Consider the following 20,863-nt stretch of genomic DNA (forward strand, 5'->3'; position numbering starts at 1 on the left):
ATCTCAGGGTCCTGGGATCGAGTCCCACTTCGGGATCTCTGCTCAGCGGGGAGCCTGCTTCCCTCTATCTCTCTCTCTCTGCCTGCCTCTCCATCTGCTTGTAATCTCTCTCTGTCAAATAAATAAATAAAATCTTTAAAAAAAAAAAAAAGAAGTGTTTCAGACATAGTCTGAGTACTAGCAATGGCATCACCTGAACATTAAGCTCAGAGGAAGATACTTGGAGGAACAGGCACTCTGCTAATAAGCCCCTGTATTTTCCTTTTCAGGACAGTGAAGAAAATGTCAACTGTTTACAAAGAAATTATAGTTAAATAAGGCATCCATGTAAGCTCTTCAAGTAAGTTTTAAAAAGTCAATTGTAGTTGACCTTTGAACAATGCAGAAGTTGGGGCGCCAAACCAGTAGCACAGTCAAAAATCTGCCTGTAATGTTTGACTCCCCCGAACTTAACTACTACTAGCCTACTGTTACCCAGCAGACTTACCAATAATGATTGACTAACACATATTTCATATGTTATATGTCTTATATACTGCATTCTTACCATAAAGTAAGCTAGAGAAAAGAAAATGTGATTAAGAAAGTCATAAGGAAGAAAAAATACATTTATAGTATGTTCTGAAAAAAAAAATCCATGTATAAGAAGAAATGCGCAGTTCAAACCTGTTTTGTTCAATGGTCCACTATCCAACAGTTCATGTTGGAGAGAGTATAAAACAACTGGCATTCTTTCACATTGCTATTAACCATATACAGGAAAAACAACTTGAAAATAAGAAATAAGACTTGTAAAAATATTTATACCCTTTGATATGATCGTTCTAATTTGGGGCAATCACTTGAGGAAAAACCCTAAAAACAAAAAGATCATATACTCAAATGTGTTCACTGTAACATTTATACTTACAGCAAGTAACTAGTAATTATACTTATAGTAACTATTACTTATAGTAACTAACTATACTTATAAGTAGCTAGTAACTATGCTTATAGCAAGTAACTAGTCTAAGTATCTGGTCCTACGGAAATAGCTTAAAAATGGCGCATGCTCTTTGATATATCCATTCCAAAGGGAGGGGACTACTAAGCAGTAATGATATGGTAAATCCTCCTGGTAAATGATAAGTAAAATAACTTGTGTGTAAAACTCTATGTATAGTGTGATAGCCAGCACATACACAAAAAGAGACTGGAAGAAAATACGACAAAAAGCAAATGGAGGCTGTGTTAAGGTGAGACGGAGGTCAAGTTTTTCTATTTTCCACATTTTCTATGGCGTAATTCTATATCTCTTCTGGTATATCAAAAATAATTATTCAGTCCTCTAATTCACTTGAGGAATTTTGCTTTCATGGGAAAAAGTTTTCAAGCAGTTGTGACAGCCGGAGATTATACAACTCACAGCAACATTCTCCACCTACTGCATAAACACACCTTTCACCTACTCCAATTCCTACACACTACTTCCCTGTACACACCTGTGCCCGCACAGCCCGTCTTGCCCCATGCAGTACATCCCTTCCTTACGGATCCAGAAGGCTGAACCATAGCATTCCATCTGTTACTGGAATTTCTCCTTCTTCCTCTCACAACCAAACTCATGTTCATCATCCTTCAGGATCTATCGCAAATGTCCCCTCCTCTGCGGCACCCTGCCGTAGTCACTCCCCAGACAGTTACTCCTGCCTCTGCCCTCTCTAGTTCTTGGTTCAAGCTTCTACTTTCGATACTTGGAGAAACAGACGGTGATAATGTAACAACTGCCTCCTTCACCTTTGTTCCCCTAAAACGGGCCACACTGCCTGGGAGGTAATGTGCTCAGTCTGACTGTGAATGGATTAATATAGTGCAGATTATGTTTCCTTTCATTATTGCTTTTAAGTTCTTGCTTTCTGAAAAAAGCAGGCATCTTACCTGTTATCATTTTTCTACTTGGGCTTTTCATGAAGAGGATCAGGAATCCAGGGCAAAAGCAAGCATATTTACTGGGTACTGGATGTAAGCGATGAATCGCCAAATTCTACTCCTGAAACCAACATTGCACTGCATGTTAACTACCTAGAATTTTTTTAAAAAATCTGAAGAAAGGGGCACCTGGGTGGCTCAGTGGGTTAAGCCTCTGCCTTTGGCTCAGGTCATGATCTCAGGGTCCTGGGATCGAGCCCTGCACTGGGCTCTCTGCTCGGCGGGGAGCCTGCTTCCCACCCCACTGCCTGTCTCTCTGCCTATTTGTAATCTCTGTCTGTCAAATAAATAAATAGAATCTTTTAAAAATTTTTTGAAGAAAAACCCAAAACAAAAACAGCAGCAAGCACATTTTGCTGCTGGTCCTATTGATGATGCCTTATTTGACAAGCGGGATATATGGGGAAAACTTCCCGTCAGGACATTTTCACTACCCTCTTTACAGTAAAAGCTGTCCAGGGACTTTGGATCAGTCACTATTTATTCAACCCACAGATATGCATTTACTTCATGCCAGGTACTTTTAGGAGTTGGGTTCATGGTGATGATGAAACCCACAGACAAGCTCCCTCCCCCACAGAGCTTAACACCCTTGCAAGAAAGACAGAATTACTTAGGGAGACAAATTACTTAGGAATTAAACAGGCAATTCCCAATAACAAATGTTCTGTGGAGGGGAAGAACAGGGTGTAGCAAGAGAGGGAAATAGGGATGAGACAGAAGCTAGACTGGGTCGGTAAAGCAAGAGGTCTCTAACCTTAGACCCAACCTCTTTGATGAGCAGGCAAGAAGATTCGTCTCAAAGAAGGCACCACAGATCTCAAGAACTGCAGTGTTTGTTTTAAACTTTAAACAAAGAATGAGTTTTCTGAAGCAGTGCTCTGGGGACACAACAGGAAAGACTGACTTACAAAAGTCTTTGTTTAAGACCAAAAAACCAAGTAACACTAGCAAAATAAATTTTCAGTCAAATGACATATTTGGCCACCAATATTTAAATGCTATTCTACAGTTTGTAACCATGTTTTTAATAGGTAGTTTAAAGCTTATCTCACCAAGCAGTACTTATTCTTGAAAAAAAGAATACTGTTGTTGTATGTTTTCATAATTTTACTATTATCTAACCCAGAGTTCGCATAATTAAAACAGTGAAATAGAACCTAACACAGGAATGGGACTAGTTCTACCCCTGGTTCAGTTACATAAAGGTCTCCTTCAAACTTCTTACACCTTTCAGAATCTCAATAGAAGTAGCTTCCGGTAGGCGCCATGCTGTCCCACTGCAGAATTGTACACCTGCTATTTTCTCGGAATGCCCTTACTTCCACATCTGTCTGATGGTTTCTTTGTATCCTTTCAGACTCAAAAAATGGATGGGATGGAGGGGAATGGCATAAAGACATCTGAACACTAAGAACACCCAAATGAAAGTCCAACTTTTTAAGCAGTTAAGGTTCTACAATCTACCCCAAAATAGGCTTTTATGGAGTCGGGAAATCACATTTTTAGAGGAATTGAAAATCACTGCCAAACAGATTCCTTCTGTAGACATAACCAATAACAATGTTCTTGTTTTTATCCAAAACATCTTCATTTAAGTTGCAGAACTTGCCAATTTGAATTTGCTACATAAGGAAATAAGATCGACAAGCTACTGGTTTTGAGCTTCTGTGGTCGCTAACTAAGGTTCAAACCTAGCACATGGTGTGTCCTACAAAATCCTGGCCCATTGTTCTTGACAAAAGTATAGTATGAGCATTTTAATGGTATACTTTTAGCTACAGAATTAATAGGCATTAATCTATAAGGCAATAAGTTTAATATTCATCTGATGTGAACCTCATTTTGAAGTAGACAGAAAAAGCTACTTAGCTTCTAAGATTCAACATTTTAAAATAGGTTGTCAGTAGATGAACCAACCAACATAATAGCTATTTTACTTTTTCTTTCCACTTTTATAGTTCTTTTAAAGATTTTTTATTCTTTTTTTTTTTTTTAAGCAATCTCCATACCCAGCATATATGACCCTGAGATCTCAGGGTCAAATATATGACCCTGAGATCAAGAGTCAACTGCTCAAGTGATTGAGCCAGTCAGGGGCCCCTAATTTTTTTTAAACAAATATTTTTTTAATCTACTAAATAGTTATATGTATATAACTTGTATATTTATTTTTATATATAGCTATTTAGCATCTCATTAATATCCATCAGTAACTTCCATTCGGGTTTTAATCATAAGCTGCAAAGTTTATTTTTGCTATATCCTGTGAGAAATGATAGCTCAATATGATGAGTATTACCAGTCAAAACATTAGTTTTGGCCAACATCCTTGAAATCATTCTAACAAACAGGCTATAGGTTGAGACCCTGAAATGTAAAACTCACAGTTGCTTGGGAGTGCATTTGTGGCTGATACTTTGAGGCAAACACCAGGATATAGAGCTGATGGGCCCCTTTCCAACCTCACTTCCCTCAGTCTCTCAGGAGAATTCAACTCAGTTGACCACCCTCTCCTGGTACTACTCTTTGCTGGTTTCTTTGACACTTTATTTCCCCAGTTTTCCTCATTGTTCCCTGACTGCTCTGTCCCCTTTGTTGGCACCACCTCTTCTCAGACTGAAAACTACTCTCTTCTCATTCAACATTGTTTCCATAGGGGATTTCATGCCTTTACAGGATTTCAGTTACCACTAGCCTGCCAACAAGTTTCTCCATATTCACTATATTTTCTTGCCACAGATTTTTGGCATGGGACTGTAGTTCTAGGAAGGCCAAGTGTCGTCTGGTTTGTGAACTGCTATCACCACAGTGCCCAGTATATGGTTGTTAACAAATGATAGGAGGCCATCATTAATTTCTTCTGTTATGGTAGTCAACTGAAGACACCTGCCTTTAATAACTTTAGAAATCAAAGTCACCTTTTCCATAGGTACAGGCCAGATCTCTACGCCCAACAAATGGCAATCAATTGAGCAAATCCAAAGTCCTTTGTTAAGAATATCAACCACTTTCTTGATGTGGCAAGATGGCCCACCACTGGGACAGAATTCAAATAAAGGACTTTAATTTATATAGCAAAATGTCAAGTCACCAACTGTACCTTAGGGACCTAGAGCCCAAGTAACTCTTTTCAGGTGACATCCTATTCTAAAACGAATGGATAGCTTGGCAGACTCCAGTGGAAATCTTTGATATAAGACAGTGGAAGCCTGAGAGACATTCAATTCCTTTGAATTTTAGAGCACCAAGTCCAAAGGCCGAGTGCCTGAATTAGAGTTTTGGCTCTGCGTGACTTGGGCAAGATACCTACCCCCTCTGTGCCTCAGTTTCTTCATTTATAGGAATAGCAATAGTACTTACCTTACAGGATTCTTATAAAGGTTGAATATATACAGGACAAAACAGAACAGTATGTGTTAGCTACGAGGATGATAATTCGTAGATCTATTCAGTTAGAACATCAGCAAATTCAGCCCACAGACTCCAAAACTTTAACCAGAGGAAGAATTTTTTAGTTCTTGCTTTACAGCAAGCATTGTGCAGGAATTTTATATATGCAATGGTATATATAACAAGCCTCAAGGGAAGCACTACCATTGTCTCACTTTTATAGATGAGAAAACTAAGGTTAGAGTTCAAGGAACTTGCCCAGCTACTTTCACAACTAGTTAGTGCTGAAGCAGGAGTTAAACCCAGTAGCCACAGCCAACAGAAGTTGAAGTTAAGATCTATATCTATACAGAAATCCAGTCTGCTTGTAAGAGCAGTGGCAGATTGACAAGAGTAACAGTGAAAATAAAAGAATACAAAACAGTATATTACTGTTGGAGTATATTGCAGACAGTTACAAAAATAAGATCTGGACTATATATATTTCTTAGGTCAGGGACTATTCCAGGTCCTTTACCTACTTCTTGAAAAGATTTTATTTATTTATTTATTTGAGAGTGAGAGAAAAAGTGAAAGAGAGAGCATAAGCAGTGAAGGGGGGGGTTGGGAGGGGCACAGAGTGAAAGGGAGAGGCAGAAGCAGACTCCCCACTGAACAGGGAGCCTGACGTGGGGCTCGATCCCAGAACCCGGGGATCATGACCTGAGCTGAAGGCAGATGCTTAACCAACGGAGCCACCCAGGCACCTCATCATGAAGTTTTTTGTAAAATGAAGACCTATAGTTAATTTTGGGACCAACTGTATATTCTAAGACTCAAAATACATGTTAGTATGGTAGGAATTCTGAAATTTATTTACTTTTACAAGTAAATAAAGAAATCCTGATCAACTCATTATTTCCTGGTCTTATATAACCATAGAACCTCTCCAGTGTGTAATATATATTAAAATCCTCCAGGACTAAAATTTTGAAGGCATAATACATAAAATCTTCTAGGACTGAAATTCATAAATCCATGCTACATCCTTGATGCTTGCTTGCTTGCTTGCTTGCTTTTTTTTTTAAGATTTTATTTATTTGACAGAGAGAGAGTAGGCAGAGAGGCAGGCAGAGTGAAAGGAGGAAGCAGGCTCCCTGCTGAGCGGAGAGCCTGATGCAGGGCTAGATCTCAGGATCCCAGGACCCCAGGACTATGTCCTGAGCCTAAGGCAAAGGCTTTAACTCACTGAGCCACCCAGGCACCCCTGCTTTATGCTTTCTTAATGTGGATCAAACAACTAATACAAAACATTTCAGAGTGTGGGTTTGGATGGGAAGGAGGGAAGAAGGAGCAATCATAATAGGAAGCTATGGAATATCATAGAAAGGGCTATGGAGCCCAACACATCCCGTTCACAGCCAGCAGTTATTTAACCTTGCTAGTGGTTGTGTTTATTATTCAGTAAACAGATCCATTATTATACTCTTATCTGCCAGCAATCTCATTCTATTAAAACTAGATCATTTTCTACAAGCCAAACTGACTTGCTAAGAAAGTCAAGGAAACAGGAATTATTGCTGCCATGGACATGCTTCTCACTAACAGGGAAGAAATGTGCCATGAAATGGAAAGGCCTGCAAGCTTGGGACAGAGTGACCCTTAGAACTGAGGCATAAACTAGGAAGAGTGAGATAAACATCTTGCATTTTAGAAGAGTAGACTTCAGAACCGTCAAAGAAAGGGTAATGTGAATCCCAGAGCACGGACGATATTATGGGACAGGCAGCACAGAAAAGGGTCAGTCAAATTAATTTCTCATGAAGCATTCGTCAATTATCCATTTAAGAGGAAAAGGGAAAGGTAGAACAGTATCAAATGAAGTGGGAATTCACCAGTGATCTTTTCTGATAAAGGATTTCTTTTTTTAAGTTATTTATTTATTTATTTGACAGACAGAGATCACGAGTAGGCAGAGAGAGAGAGAGAGAGGGAGGAGGAAGCAGGCTCCCTGATGAGCAGAAAGCCAGATATGGGGCTAGATCCCAGGGATCATGACCTGAGCCAAAGGCAGAGGCTTTAACCCCTGAGCCACCCAGGCGCCCCTTCACCAGTGATCTTTTAAAGAGACAGCCTAATGTTTAACAAGAAACAGACAGATACATTTATTACAAATTCAAAAATAAGCATCAATCTGCAAAAAAAATATGAGGAAGTTAAAAATCCAGAAAACAGTGAGGCTTGCAAAAAAAAAAAATGTTGCAAAGGGCAGCAAAAAAATCCTTTGGGAGTAAGTTCAGAGTCACAGGCCCATGGGAGCACTAAGTCTGCTCTTTGGTGCAAATGAAGTAATACAGAAGACTGAAAGTAAGCAGAACCATGAATTCTTGTTTTCTCTATAACAAATGATCTTCAAACCAAAACCAAACCCTAAAACGGATAAGGGGAATTATGTCTATGATAGCTGAGAAAGCCTAGAATTTGGTGGAGCTTGTACATAAAGAAACACCCACCTAAGGAAAGAAACATAATGGGACACACACATGTGAATGCCAGCAGAGTATAAAGGACAGAGAGATTAAGGCTGATTGGGGAAAAAGGAAAGTTTCCAAAAGAGATGGTTTTTTGAGTGGGTGTTGAAAGATGTGTGGAATGTTAGCTAAAGTCCACCGGTGGGAGGGCATGGGAGGCAGAGGTATCAAGTGTGCAGACATCATGGGAACACTGAGGCTAGATCCCGCAATGTGGGACTGACTGTGGCAGTCTCTATGTGCCTATTACGGAAGTCAGTACTTCTATTCTGCCACTATTGCAGGGGACATGAAGCCTGGGGGCGAGGGAAGGGATGGCAGGGGTGGGTTACTGGAGGGTTAACAGTCAGATTTCAGCAGAACAGGGAGCACAGGAATCATTCTACAACTTTGACTTGATTATGCTGAATGGTGGCAAGCTGAATAAAAGTAGACTGAAACTCTGTCCAGATCTGTTTGGGAATAATTCTGGCTTAGAGTAGTTTTCCCAGCATGATTATTAATAGCAGCTCCTAGCGCTCTTAAAAATGTCCTGGTTTGGACAATAAGTTATAGGACTACCTAGATACATATGTACCTTGGGGACTATCTATCTATGTTTAATAGCAATAATAACAAACTTGTACTTAAATGGTTATAAACTATGGAGAGGAGAGCTTCCCAACAGGTGGGCCACAAGACATTGAGGTTTCGATGTTTCATGGAGGTGAAAACTCAAAACCGTTTTTTATAGCTACTCCAAATTTATCAGCATCCATATTCTATTTGAGACCCATTTGTGTAATCCTCTGTATAAATCTTGCCAGTTCTATCATTCAAGCCCATCCAGATCGATTCCCTCCTTATCTCCTCCAGTTTCCTCTGGCATATTTTTACAAGCATAATCGAGTCTATGGCATGGAAAAAGGTTGGGAAGCACTACTGAAGATTAATTTAACTGGGGGAGATCAGAAAAAGGTCAGGATTCAGTGAGCTAGTATCAAAGTTATCATGAGCACTCCCCTATGCCTGGCTGCAGCTATGAGGGGTGGGTCACAGAGACAGCACTTAGAGACAAAAAGGGCAAATCCATCATGGAGGACTTTGTTTTTAGGCCAGCCTGGCTCAGCAAGTGAGAGCAGGAAAATAGGAAACCAGGACATTCGATTCTAGTGTCTGTTTTGCCAATATAAATGAATCATGTGATCTTGGGGAGGTCACTGACCCTTTTTGAACCTCAGTTTCCTCACTTGATAAATGGAAGCAGTTTATGCCAGCCAGTTATCCATTACAAAAATAAAAGGAAGGATGGGGCATCAGGCTGGCTTAGTGGGTGGAGCAAGTGACTCTCCTTAGGATCATGAGTTCAAGCCCCACAGAGAGCTTACTTAAAAACAACAACAACAACAACCACCAAAAACTAAAAACAACAAAAAAAACTTAGAACACATTTTTTAAAAAATGACTTATTCACTTTATTTGAGAGAGAGAGAGAGAGAGGCAGGGGAGGGGCAGAGAGAGTCTTAAGCAAATTCCACACTGAACACAGAGTGGGACTTGGGGCTTGATCACAAGACCTTGAGATCACCACCTTAGCAAAAACCAAGAGTCAGATGCTTAACCAGGGCACCACCCAGGCACTGCCAAACACAGATTTTTTGGAGAAAAAAAAAGGGGGGGGCAATTAAGTGAAAACTTTTGTAAAATCTAGACTGCTATATAAATGTAAAATATAATAAGAAATCATGTTCCTTCAGGGTCTCATTTCTCTTAACGCAGGCCTCTACATCCTGTGTCACCACTGGTATCCCCCGGAGGTCTCCCTGGTAGGATCTCGGTCTTACTCTCACTCCGCGCACACCCCTGGTAGGATCTCGGTCTTACTCTCACTCCACGCACATCCCTGGTAGCATCTCTCAGTCTTACTCGCTCCACGCACATCCCTGGTAGCATCTCTCAGTCTTACTCGCTCCACGCACATCCCTGGTAGCATCTCTCGGTCTTACTCTCACTCCGTGCACACCCCTGGTAGGATCTCGGTCTTACTCTCACTCCACGCACATCCCTGGTAGCATCTCTCAGTCTTACTCGCTCCACGCACATCCCTGGTAGCATCTCTCGGTCTTACTCTCACTCCGCGCACATCCCTGGTAGCATCTCGGTCTTACTCTCACTCCGCGCAGACCCCTGGTAGGATCTCTCGGTCTTACTCTCACTCCACGCACATCCATTCCCGCTTTCACTACTTTCCACTCACTTTCACTGAGAAGACTGTTCTAGAACACAGAGTCGACTCTGTGATTTCCCTGTGAAAATCTTTTAGTGGCCCCTTTCTCAGCCCACAGCGCCCTTTGTTATCTGGTCTGTGGCTCCCACCAGCCTTACCTCTCTGAAGTTTAAACTACTTTTAGTTCCTTAGCTATAGAATCCTCTCCCATTGGACTGTCCCTTCTGGCACAGTCCCTCTCCCATTGGAATGCCCTTCCGCCCTCCCTTCTCCACCTCCTCTTTTCCTCCTGCGTCTTGTTCACTCAGCTCCTGTGGAAAGGCAGCTAGTACGGCGGTTAAGCTCTTGAGCTCAGAGTGAGACAGGCAGGAGTTGAATCTCTCATGAACTGTGTCATCTTGCGCAAGTTATTTTCCTTGGCATTTTCAGTTTCCTCCTTTGTAAGGGAAGGAGAGTAAGAACACCTGCTTACTATGTGTTTACAGAGGTTAGTTTTTTGTCATTTTTTGTTTTTGTTTTTGTTTTTGTTTTCTGTAAACAACCTTGGTAACTCAGACTAGATACCAATGTGAAGGGGAACAGTCCTCAATGCCTGCTGCCTGGTTCTACATTAGAGGTCCTTTTTCAGGCTCTGGAGCAACCCATGAAACCTCTGTCAAAAACTCTGTCATTCAAGAACACACTCCGTAGGGGTACCTGGGTGGCTCAGTTGTTGAGCATCTGCCTTCTACTCAGGTCATGATCCAGGGATCCTGGGATCCAGCCTTGCCTTGGGCTCCCTGCTCAGTGGGAAGCCTGCTCCTTCCCCTTCCACTGTCCCTGGTTGTGTTCCCTCTCTCGCTGTGTCTCTGTCAAATAAATAAATAAAATCTTGGAAAAAAAAAAAAAGAACACCCTTTGTAACTGCCAATAGGCTTATCTTCCCTTCGTGTCATTGTAAACTGCTCAAGATTAGGTATGGGTCTTTTTCATGTTTGTTTTGCCAGTTCTTAACACTGGTGTTCAGTTAGTATTTATTGAAGGAGTGATGACTTCCAAAGGGTAGGATTTTAGTTTTATTTTGGAAACACTGAAAGATTGTTAAAATTTCGTAACAGGACACAAACTGGGTAGAGAATATAACTAGGTTTGCCACTTGGACATTCAATTACATTTCTTAATTCTTTATAAATATAAAATGGAGAAAAGAAGTAATGATCTCCTATATCATTTCATTTGACAGTGAAAATATATCCTCAGTATGTTAAAACAAGTAATTGTGCATTAACACACTTCTGTACCTCCCGGAAATGTCTTCAGGTCAAGCCCAAGTCACAGGATAGAAACAGAATGTCCCACTAAAATAAAGTAATATAGCATTCCTGTGCTGAGGGCTATATTTGTAGAGTTCTAGGAAAAATAACAAAGTAAACTATAAATTGGGCATTGCCTAACACATCTGGTAGCTGAATCAATCTGCCCTAATTTTTTTTAAAGATTTATTTATTTATTTTAGAGAGAGAGAGAGAGAGAGAAAGAGAGACAGCTTGGGGGAGGAGCAGAGGGAAAGAGAGAGAGAAAATCTCCAGAGACGCCCCACAGAGTGTGGATCCCTATGCAGGGCTCGACCCCATGATCCAGGGATCAGGAACTGAGCCAAAATCAAAAGTCAGTCACTTACTGGACACAGCCACCCAGATGCCCCGCCCCTAAAGTATTCTTAAAGCATTTCTGCTGCAGGTGTTTATAAAAATTCCATCAAGTTAATTCAGAATTATTGTGATTGGGGAAATCTTTAATTAAATGAAGAAATATGTATCATAGCAAGCCTAGAAGGCAGCGGACAAAACTTACTATTTACTAATGTTCTTGAGTTAAATTTACCGGACAGTAGGAAACATTGCGGTTCACAAACAGTTATGAAAAAGGTTAGCAAACCCGGAGTTCTGCATGGCATCCGGCTGAGCTGGATTTAAACTACACACTTACACAGCCTGAATGCACATTCATGCATGGAACATCCAAGGGAAGATAAGTTGCATTCTGATGTTTGGAGACATTTTATAAGATGAAAAACCTTGTTCAACTGGTTCAAAAGCACTGTCATCCAGAAGAAACAGGGGGAACATTCAGCAAAAATATCAATTTCAATAATCTGTTTTACATTATGTCATCAAAAAGATACACAGTAGAGGAGCGCCTGGGTGGTTCATTTGCTTATGCATCCACTCTTGATTTCAGCTGAGGTCAGGACCTCAGGTCATGGAACCGAGCCCCGCCATCAGGCTCTGTACTCCTCTCTGAGTCTGCCTGTCCCTCTGCTCCTCCCCTACTTGCACCCGTTCTTTATCTCTCTCAAATAAATAAGTAAAATCTTTTTTAAAAAAGATACATAGTGGAGTTATTAGTAAATTGGGAAATGATCAAGGTGAGCCAAACCCAGCCCTTGCTCTGAGCTCCCTTCAGATACCTATTGCCTTTAGCCGCCATCTTTACCTTCCTCTAAACTGTACATAACCTCTCCCTTCTATGAGCTTCTGAAACTGTGCCTCTTCAGTAATGCCTGTCAGCAGCTGCCTTCTTAATAGCTATATATTAACATGTCTTCTCCATTCTACCACGCTGTAGGTTCTTTTAGGCCATTCTAGCATCTCCCTAAAACTGCACATGTGGGCTTCCCATCTGTGTCACATCTAAGTGACTATGTATGAAGCATGCCACTGTGATACCTGTATCAGGGGATCTGGGATGCTTTTTATTTTTTTTTTTTTTAAGAAATCTGACTTTCTTATAGAACAATGACTAAAATAATAATCACATTGGTATGTGTGTGCATATCAATTCCTTTTTAGAAGTAGGAAATCTACAAAAACTTTTTAAAACAATTTCTTATTACTATACTCATTCATAGAAAAGCTAGAATATATAGAAATGAAAATTGAAGATAGACCAGAAAAAAAGCATTATATTTTAAATTATACCCTCCTGCCTTTTCTCTAAGTAAAGATAGCCTGGTATAGCTACTGATGTATATAACTATATGTTTTGGTATATAGATATACAGAACTATATATTTTTGTTGCATTTCCTCACTTAACATAAAGTACATATTTTTTGTAGGTCATTAGACATTATTTTACAACCTAAATGTTTTGACTGTATAGTATTAAAAAATGTGTGTTCCATAATTTATATGATTTCTTATTTTTCTTGCTTTCACTTTTTTTTAAACCATGCTGCAAAAACAAAACAAGGTTGGTGAATGTTCCCCCATATTTCTCATGAAACAGCAGTGCTGGGGCACCCGGGTGGCTCAGTTGGTTGATTCTTAATTTCAGCTCAGGTCATGGTCTCAGGGTTGTGGGATGGAGCCCCACGCTGAGCTCTACACTCAATATGGAGTCTGCTTGAGATTCTGGCTCTTCCTCTCCCTCTGCCCCTCCACTCACTCTCTCTCTTACTCTCAAAATAAATAAAATCTTAAAAAAAAAAAAGTAGTGCTTTTGGACTAGTTGAATAAGGTTTCTAATCCTGTAAAATGTTTTGATCTCTACAGCTATAATTTTGATTATATCACTGATTACTCAAAATTAATTCATACTGAGGGATTGTTGGGTGAAAGAATAAGCCTACTTCTACTATTTCCGATGCATATTGCCCAAATCAGCAGTGCACAGTTCTCAGTATCTCCACCTGTACCAGGATTACCATTTTGAAAAAACTTTCCTTACACAGCATTTTGAAATCAGTCTCCAGAACGCACCCCCGCCAACTCTCTACTTTTGTCCCCCAGTGTCTTGCTGACCAATCTTCTCCACTGCCTTTCCCAAACCTTTCGTGTTTTTCCACAGCTCAACATCTTATAAAGGCTTTGCTATAACAATGTAATTTGCCTAGCTAGTATTTTATCCCCTTAGACTCTTACAGCCAAAGTGTCAATCAACTAATCTGATAAACTAATCCATGCTAACGTAAAAGGGCTCATTTCCAGCAACCTGTGTGCAAGTAACTAGTGCAATTTAAGGAATATAGATTATTTGATCTGCAATGCATTTGATTGACATTAAAGAGCAGTGGTTCTCAAATTTTACTGCATTTGAAATCACCTGGGGAGCTTTTAGAGCTCCTGATGCCTGGGACTCACCTCCCAGAGATTCTGAATAAACCTGGTATAGCACAGAACTTGGGCATCAGGATTTGTAAAGATCCTTGGGGATTTTAATGCAGCATCTGTGTTTGAAATGACTTCAGAGAAAGATCTCAAGTAGCTTCTTCTTAGGTTATATTGGAGGATCCCAAGGAAAGAAAAAGTACAGTGAACAAAATCTCAATTATCTGACTCACCTGCACAAGATAAAAGAAGATAAGAATGGGCAGGAAGAGGTGCAGCATTTGCCAATGACACAGAATAGAAGCAGCATCCATCATTCTTGATGCTGGGCACGTGCCAACTGTGCTAAGAAGTAGGCCAAACTTCATCTCTGAAGTAGCTTCAGTGGCTTTTGTCAATGAGCAAATCAACTCTAAATAAATTGCTTGGGTCACAAACTTCATGCCATGCAATTTAGTGGTAGCTCCCCAGGTTTCAGTGAGATAAATCACTTCCAGTTTACATTTGTTTTACCGTTTCAACAAGGTTGGGCAATCCCACAGATTTTCTCCACAATCTGTAGTGGACCCTTGAAACAACGCTTAGAGGTATAACTACAAGTTCCAGATATCTAAATACATTATTAAACCTCATAGCAACCTCGTAAGGTAGGTTTTAAGCCTGTTTTACAGGGAAAACAGAGGAGGACCAGAGGTAGTTTGTAAATTGCCTGGCCTTGATGCCAGCAAGTGGCCTGGTTGGGATGGGACTCAGGGAGGCATACCTCCAGCAGTCATGCTTTCGTATTTACTTACAATGTGTCAAGTCACCTTGTCTTTTCCCTGGCACAATTTGAAGTGACATTAGTAAATTGCTTTACTGGGTAGACTATGCTACCATGTGGCCTGAACAATCTTTCTGATACTTTACAATTTAGAAGAAAAGTGATGAGAGCCACTTCTGGGCAAACCCACTCTCAAGCCACAGTGTCAGGTGAGGATAACTGGTTACCTTATTTATCTCTGTGACTTGGCTCTTTACACACAGTATCAGTCCCAAACGCCAGCTGAGGGCACATTTTATACAGAGATCATTGGGTCCAAAGGTCTTGCCTTTGTTGGGTTGACAACCTATAGTTGGGGAAGAACAGCTTTTCTCTGAACCTGACTTTTCCCAAATTACACATGATGGGGAAGACTCCTTTGGTGACCTGAAAACTAGGAAAAATCTCTGTAGCCAATACAGCAGTTGTATTTTTTTTCATGTTTTTCTTATTCCTCTAACTAGTCATTCTTCTTTTTATTGTTGAAGGCCCTTATAACCCACCCAGGTAAAGACCATTTAAGGTCTTTAAAAGAACTTTAAAGGATAGCACTCCCAAATTACTTAATTTCTGAAGGAAGAGAGGGACTTCAGGGCTTCCTACAAGAAGACCACCTTTTTTGGGACAAATGCTAGAGAAGGGAATGGTCATTCTTTCATCAGGTCAGCATTACAGTCAGCAGGAGGGAAGAAAGGGGATCTATAACTTCATAAACCATTCCTAAGAGACAACAGGGAACGGAAAACATGGCTGAATTTAAGAAAAACGAATTACTGGGGTGTCTGGCTGCCTCAGTAGGTGGAAGAGGTAGCTCTTAATCCCAGAGTTGTGAGTTTGAGCCCCGCACTGGGTGTACAGGTTAGTTAAAAATAAAATTTTTTTAAATAATTAAAAAAAAAAAGAAAAGAAAAGAAAACCAAATCCCAAGTAGGAATGTACTACAATACCCTCCTTCGGGGGCTTTTTGATAGGACAAAGCCTCAGAGACTCTGTGATTTTACACACAATTAGAATGGACAGGGAAAAGGAACATCAGTCTGCTAGAAAAATCATGATTTTTTTTTCTCTCTCTTTCTCTAGTCACTCCTGGGTGGGGGGGGGGGGAGGAAGGAGTTTACAAAAATAACCTGAGATTAAGAAGGGTTAGAATAATAGGACCCAGCCTTGGCTGCTGACTGTAGTTAAGATTTTAGATTCTCTGGCACTAAAATTAATGTCTCTTACTGTAGAATAAACTGCAGACAGTTACACTGCACTGTCTACGGGGAAAAGAAATCCATCCCCATGGCACAACAGACAGAAATGCTCCCTCGCCAGGGTGAGGAGTATCCTGGCTCAGAGATATCTCCTTGACAATCAAGGACAGAAAAGAAATGCTGCAGGGCAGGCAGAAAACAAGTGCATCACGCGAACCGCAGCTGCTGCCCCCTCCACCGCCTGGTCTTCGGACCGGCAGCCAGGCCTCCTGGCCTCCTTCGTGAGCTGAGCTGATAAGCACCGCGCACCAAGCGGGAGATCACGGGAAATCACCGCGGTTACTCAAGTGCTCGCAGGAGCCCTGCCAGCTGCCCCCAGGAACAGAGAGCTCCACAGTCAGGGGACCTCGGGAGATCGCGGGGGCCGCTTCTGCTTTTAAGGTGGCCGCACACGGCCAGGAATCAGGGCCTGTTTTCCCCCACAACCTTCCTAAAACATTTAACTCACTCTCTGCTGGCCCCTACAGAAGAAGGAAAATGGGGAGATTTTATAAAAATGCTGAAAGGTGTTTTTATTTATTTATTTATTGACGTTGCCAACCAAGAAAGAGGGGCGATATTTAGGACAGACGGAAGGGTTAAACAGTTATCAAATTCTATTCAAGAACTTCACCTTGGCGGCCACCAACGCAGAGGAGAAGATAGAGATCTAGCCCGCTGCTAGCAAGGAGGCAAATGCGACACCCCGAAAACGCCAGACTGAACCACCTTAAAAATCGATCGCCTAATTGCGTTAGAAAAATACGCGTTCTCGTGGGACGCGGTCCGGAAATCTTGCTTTCCCCCTTCAAATATTACTTAAGAGGAGGGAGAGAGAATCAGCTCTGGGCTGCGTCTCACCACTTGCTGTGCGCTCCGGAAAGTCGCGTCCAGCAGCATCAGCTTCCAGGGATCCGACACGGCGCTGGGCAGGGGGATGTAGATGTAATAAGCAATCAGCGCCACCAGTGCGGTGAGCAGGACACAGGACGACCTCATCCTTCTCCGGCTCGGCGTGCCCGCGGGTGGACGCGGAGGAGAGATCCGTGCTACCCAAAGACCTCCGGCAAGTTTCTGTAAGGGTCAGCAGCTCATTCACCGGTTTCTTATGCGCCCAGGAGCCAATCAGAGGCGGCGTCGGGAGGAAGTCGGAGCGCTGACGTGCCTCCTCTTCTATGTCCTTACAGTGTTGCAGCCACTCGGGGTTTGAGAACGCTCGCGGGCTGCCCTGGGCGCAGCACAGCGGACTCTGGAGGACACAGGTCTGTATTGCACGCCCATAACTAAGGGCTCGCTCCTGCAGGATCCCAAACTAAAACCCAGAAGAGTTTCGGTGTGATGAGTCTCTGTGTGTGTGCAAAGCCCTTGGGCCACTCTGAATCACAATGGAGATACTGACAAAGAATAAAAATACACTATCTTCGAGAGCCAGACTTGCAATGGAATATAAATTCTAGCTGATACGTGCTGGAAAAAGACACTAAATTCCCATAGTTCAATCAGTGACAAGCCAGTAGCCTAGTTAGCATCCAAGTCTTGGTTTCCAAATCTCATTTGCCAGTAAAAAGAACCAGGACTCTGATGGCTCTTTGGAGGAAAGGGTGATTCCAAGGCCGGGGCAAGGCAAGTACAAGTTGAGTCTGTTGCGCCAGAAGGTAAGAAAGTGCTCAAAACTGATGAGACTGGTCAAAAGGACACAGGTGACAGCCTGAAGGATTTTCCCAATAGCTGAAGCGGGGGGGGGGGGGGGGGGGGGTGTTAGTTTTAGCATCAAAATAAATAATTAATGGATTATAAATAACATAAAAGCCAGAAATCCATACTAATATACAAGAATAAATAAATAAATAAGGAAGTGCCACCTGAAAAAAAATTCTTTCAGTGCATCAATGATAGCAGAAAAATCACTTGAGTCCACATTTCCGTTGGGGGAAGAGAGGGTGATATAGAATGGGCCCAAGAACTTTAATAGCAGAATTACAAGCAGAGATCCAGGAGGAAAATATTTGGAAGAACTCTGTTAAGGAGGTGGTGTGAGGACAGCTCCAAACTTCTCAAACTAGGCCTTAAAACACTTGGTACATATAATTGTTCACCTTAATATAGTAATTTAAATGTAATCTGATCCAGAGAAGTGAAGTAGTCCAAAGTATGGGACTGATAATGAGATTATTAGGAGAAAATATATTTCTTGTTTGAAGTTCGAAGAAAACATTTATGTAAAGAGGACACTTCCATGGCATTTCAAGCATTCAAGTTTGAAATCATTGTTTTGTAGCTTTTGTTGTAGCTACTGGTTAAGCATGTAACTCTAAACAGAAAGAGTTATATATGTTTGTGGGTGAATGCATGTGTATAAAGTTAGAAACTAATCTTTATAGGTGATTAGAAATAATCCCAGAGATACCAACCGAAATGACTACTGAATTAATATAATTTGTTTTCAGGTAATCTGTAAAATAATTCAAAGTTTTACTTTGTAGATTTTGATATTTTCTTCCTAGATTTTGATTATGTTCATAAAATCATAGATCTTAGAGCTGGTGACAAACCACAACAAACCCCCCACATCTGACTCACAGCTTTTATCTTTAGCAGTAGTAACAGGCTCAGTTTTATAGACGAAATTCTCGAGGCCGGGAGCAGCTTGTTCACAGTCCTCCAGTTTGTTAGCGATAGAACCAATATTTACTTCTCCTACCTCTTAGTGCAGTACGATTTCCCTTAAGCAGTACGCTAAGAGACAAGCCAAGAAGGGTGAAAGGAACCACTGTAACTCTCCATGCTTCTGTAAGTCTCAGAAATTAAAAAAGAGAGAGAGAGACCACTTTGAGATAAATTTAAACATCTTCATTACTTGTTTCCAATACTTCATTCATTCAACATATATACCTAGCCCAGGAAATAAAGGAGTGAGGCAAGGCAATAAGGACTCTGCTCTTTTTGATTTTTCACACTTGGTGGTGATAGGGGTGGGCATAGGGAGAATGTAAGGAAGGTACAAGAAGAGGGTCTGCAGTAAGATACAAGTTGGAGCCTTTGACCAAAGATATTTATTGCTTAAAACTGGGCACATTCTATTTTCTAAAAATTGCTGTGCTCTCCAGGGAACTGAATGTTATTCTGATGTCCTTGGTGGATCTACTCACGAGAAAAGGGGTAGCCTATGTAGATGACTGGGCATAGTTGTTAGTCCTGAGGTGTATCTGATGGAAAGTAGTCAGGGTTCCAGACAATCACATGCGAATTTGAATATCCTCTTCAAGTAAGTTCCAGACTCCTTTCCAGACCTCACTCTGGGCTGGTCTGACTGCCCCTGCCTACCTCTGTAACTCACCTCTTGCCCTCTCCATCTGTCTTCTATGCTGCAACCACATTGGCTTCCTTCCGATCAGATACACTATGGCTTTTCTGCCTCGGGATCTTTATACATGTCATTCCGTGCTGTTTCCTCTGCCTGGCACTCTGCCCCTGTTTTCCATCCTCATTGGCTCATTCTTATTACTGAGATCTCTGCTTAGTTGTCACTTCCTCCAAGTGACAATATTTTCTAAAGTTCAGCATGTAATTGGGCCCTGAAGCTTTTGAGTACCTTCTGTAAGTGCTAAGTGACTACCTATCAGTCTTACCTTCCTCACAAAGTTAATTTGAAAGACCTACCTCTGAGTAAAGATGGAAATGAGTTGGAAAGAGTGATATGTTGCTGGGTACTTATATTCTGAAGGAACCTTTTTAAAAGTGATTTTCAATATTTCTGAAAACACTAAAATGATTTTATTTCAGAATCTTGTTTCAGAAAGACTAGTGGATATTTGCCTGCTTAAAAGCCAGTCTTTTAGCAGTGTCGTGGTTAAGTGTCTTTTCTCCATTTTCCATTTTTTTTTCCAGATTCTCAGACTGATGCAAAAAACTATGGGTAACACATTTAAGGCTTATCTTACTATGATTCCTGAGAAAGTGACCTCATAATTTTTTTATATAAAGTGGCTCCTCCCATTTTATGTATACACCTAGGAACCAGATATTTTTTTTCAGGCGTATGTATGCAATTATGTATCAAGGAATTGATAATATTCGAGCTTATATAACGTCACAATATATCACAATTACCTTATTACCTTGGGACATAGATGTCATTTGTTTTCTAAGGTCTGCTGACATTTATCAATGACCTACTAAGTACCGAACACCATCATGCTTGGGGATGGGATAATATCCCTGCACAGAAGGAGTGCTCAGTCTACTAGGAAAAAAAATAAACAGTACACAGGAAAATAAAAGAAAACTTGCTAAGTGCTATAGTAGAGGTATAGAAAGAATAGTCTTCAAAGGTGTGTAGAAGCACATCAGACACACAAGCGGAGAAAGGCATATGCAAGCATACTGTGTAATCTAAGGTTTGTGGCAAGAGCATGAAACCTTCAGAGAGCAGCTTCTTCTGATTTTATGAATAATACAGAATAATAAAATTAATCAGCAGAAATTTCAGGTCTGTTTTTGTTGTTGTTGTTGTTGTTTTTAAGTAGGCCCCAAACCCAACATGGGACTCAGACTCACAACCCAGAGATCAAGAGTCATATGCTCTACCAGTTGAGCCAGCCAGACATTCCTCAGGTCTGTTCTTAACTGAACTACCAGTGGAACCAAAGATAGTGATGT

The 20,863-nt window shown here is 41.0% G+C and overlaps 1 protein-coding gene across 1 annotated transcript in view; it reads right to left on the bottom strand.

Moving 5' to 3' along the window:
• The window catches only part of NCEH1 (neutral cholesterol ester hydrolase 1), a 59,320-nt gene extending 41,962 nt beyond the window's left edge, over positions 1-17,358 (bottom strand). Inside the window, exon 1 of the mRNA XM_044251805.1 lies at positions 17,066-17,358. Within this exon, the coding sequence (XP_044107740.1) occupies positions 17,066-17,203 (138 nt within the window). The 5' untranslated portion in view covers positions 17,204-17,358. The remainder of the gene's footprint in view (positions 1-17,065) is intronic.
• Between the last annotated feature and the right edge of the window lie 3,505 nt (positions 17,359-20,863).

Source organism: Neovison vison, chromosome 6 (genome assembly GCF_020171115.1).
Source record: "Neovison vison isolate M4711 chromosome 6, ASM_NN_V1, whole genome shotgun sequence".
Lineage (NCBI taxonomy): Eukaryota > Metazoa > Chordata > Mammalia > Carnivora > Mustelidae > Neogale > Neogale vison.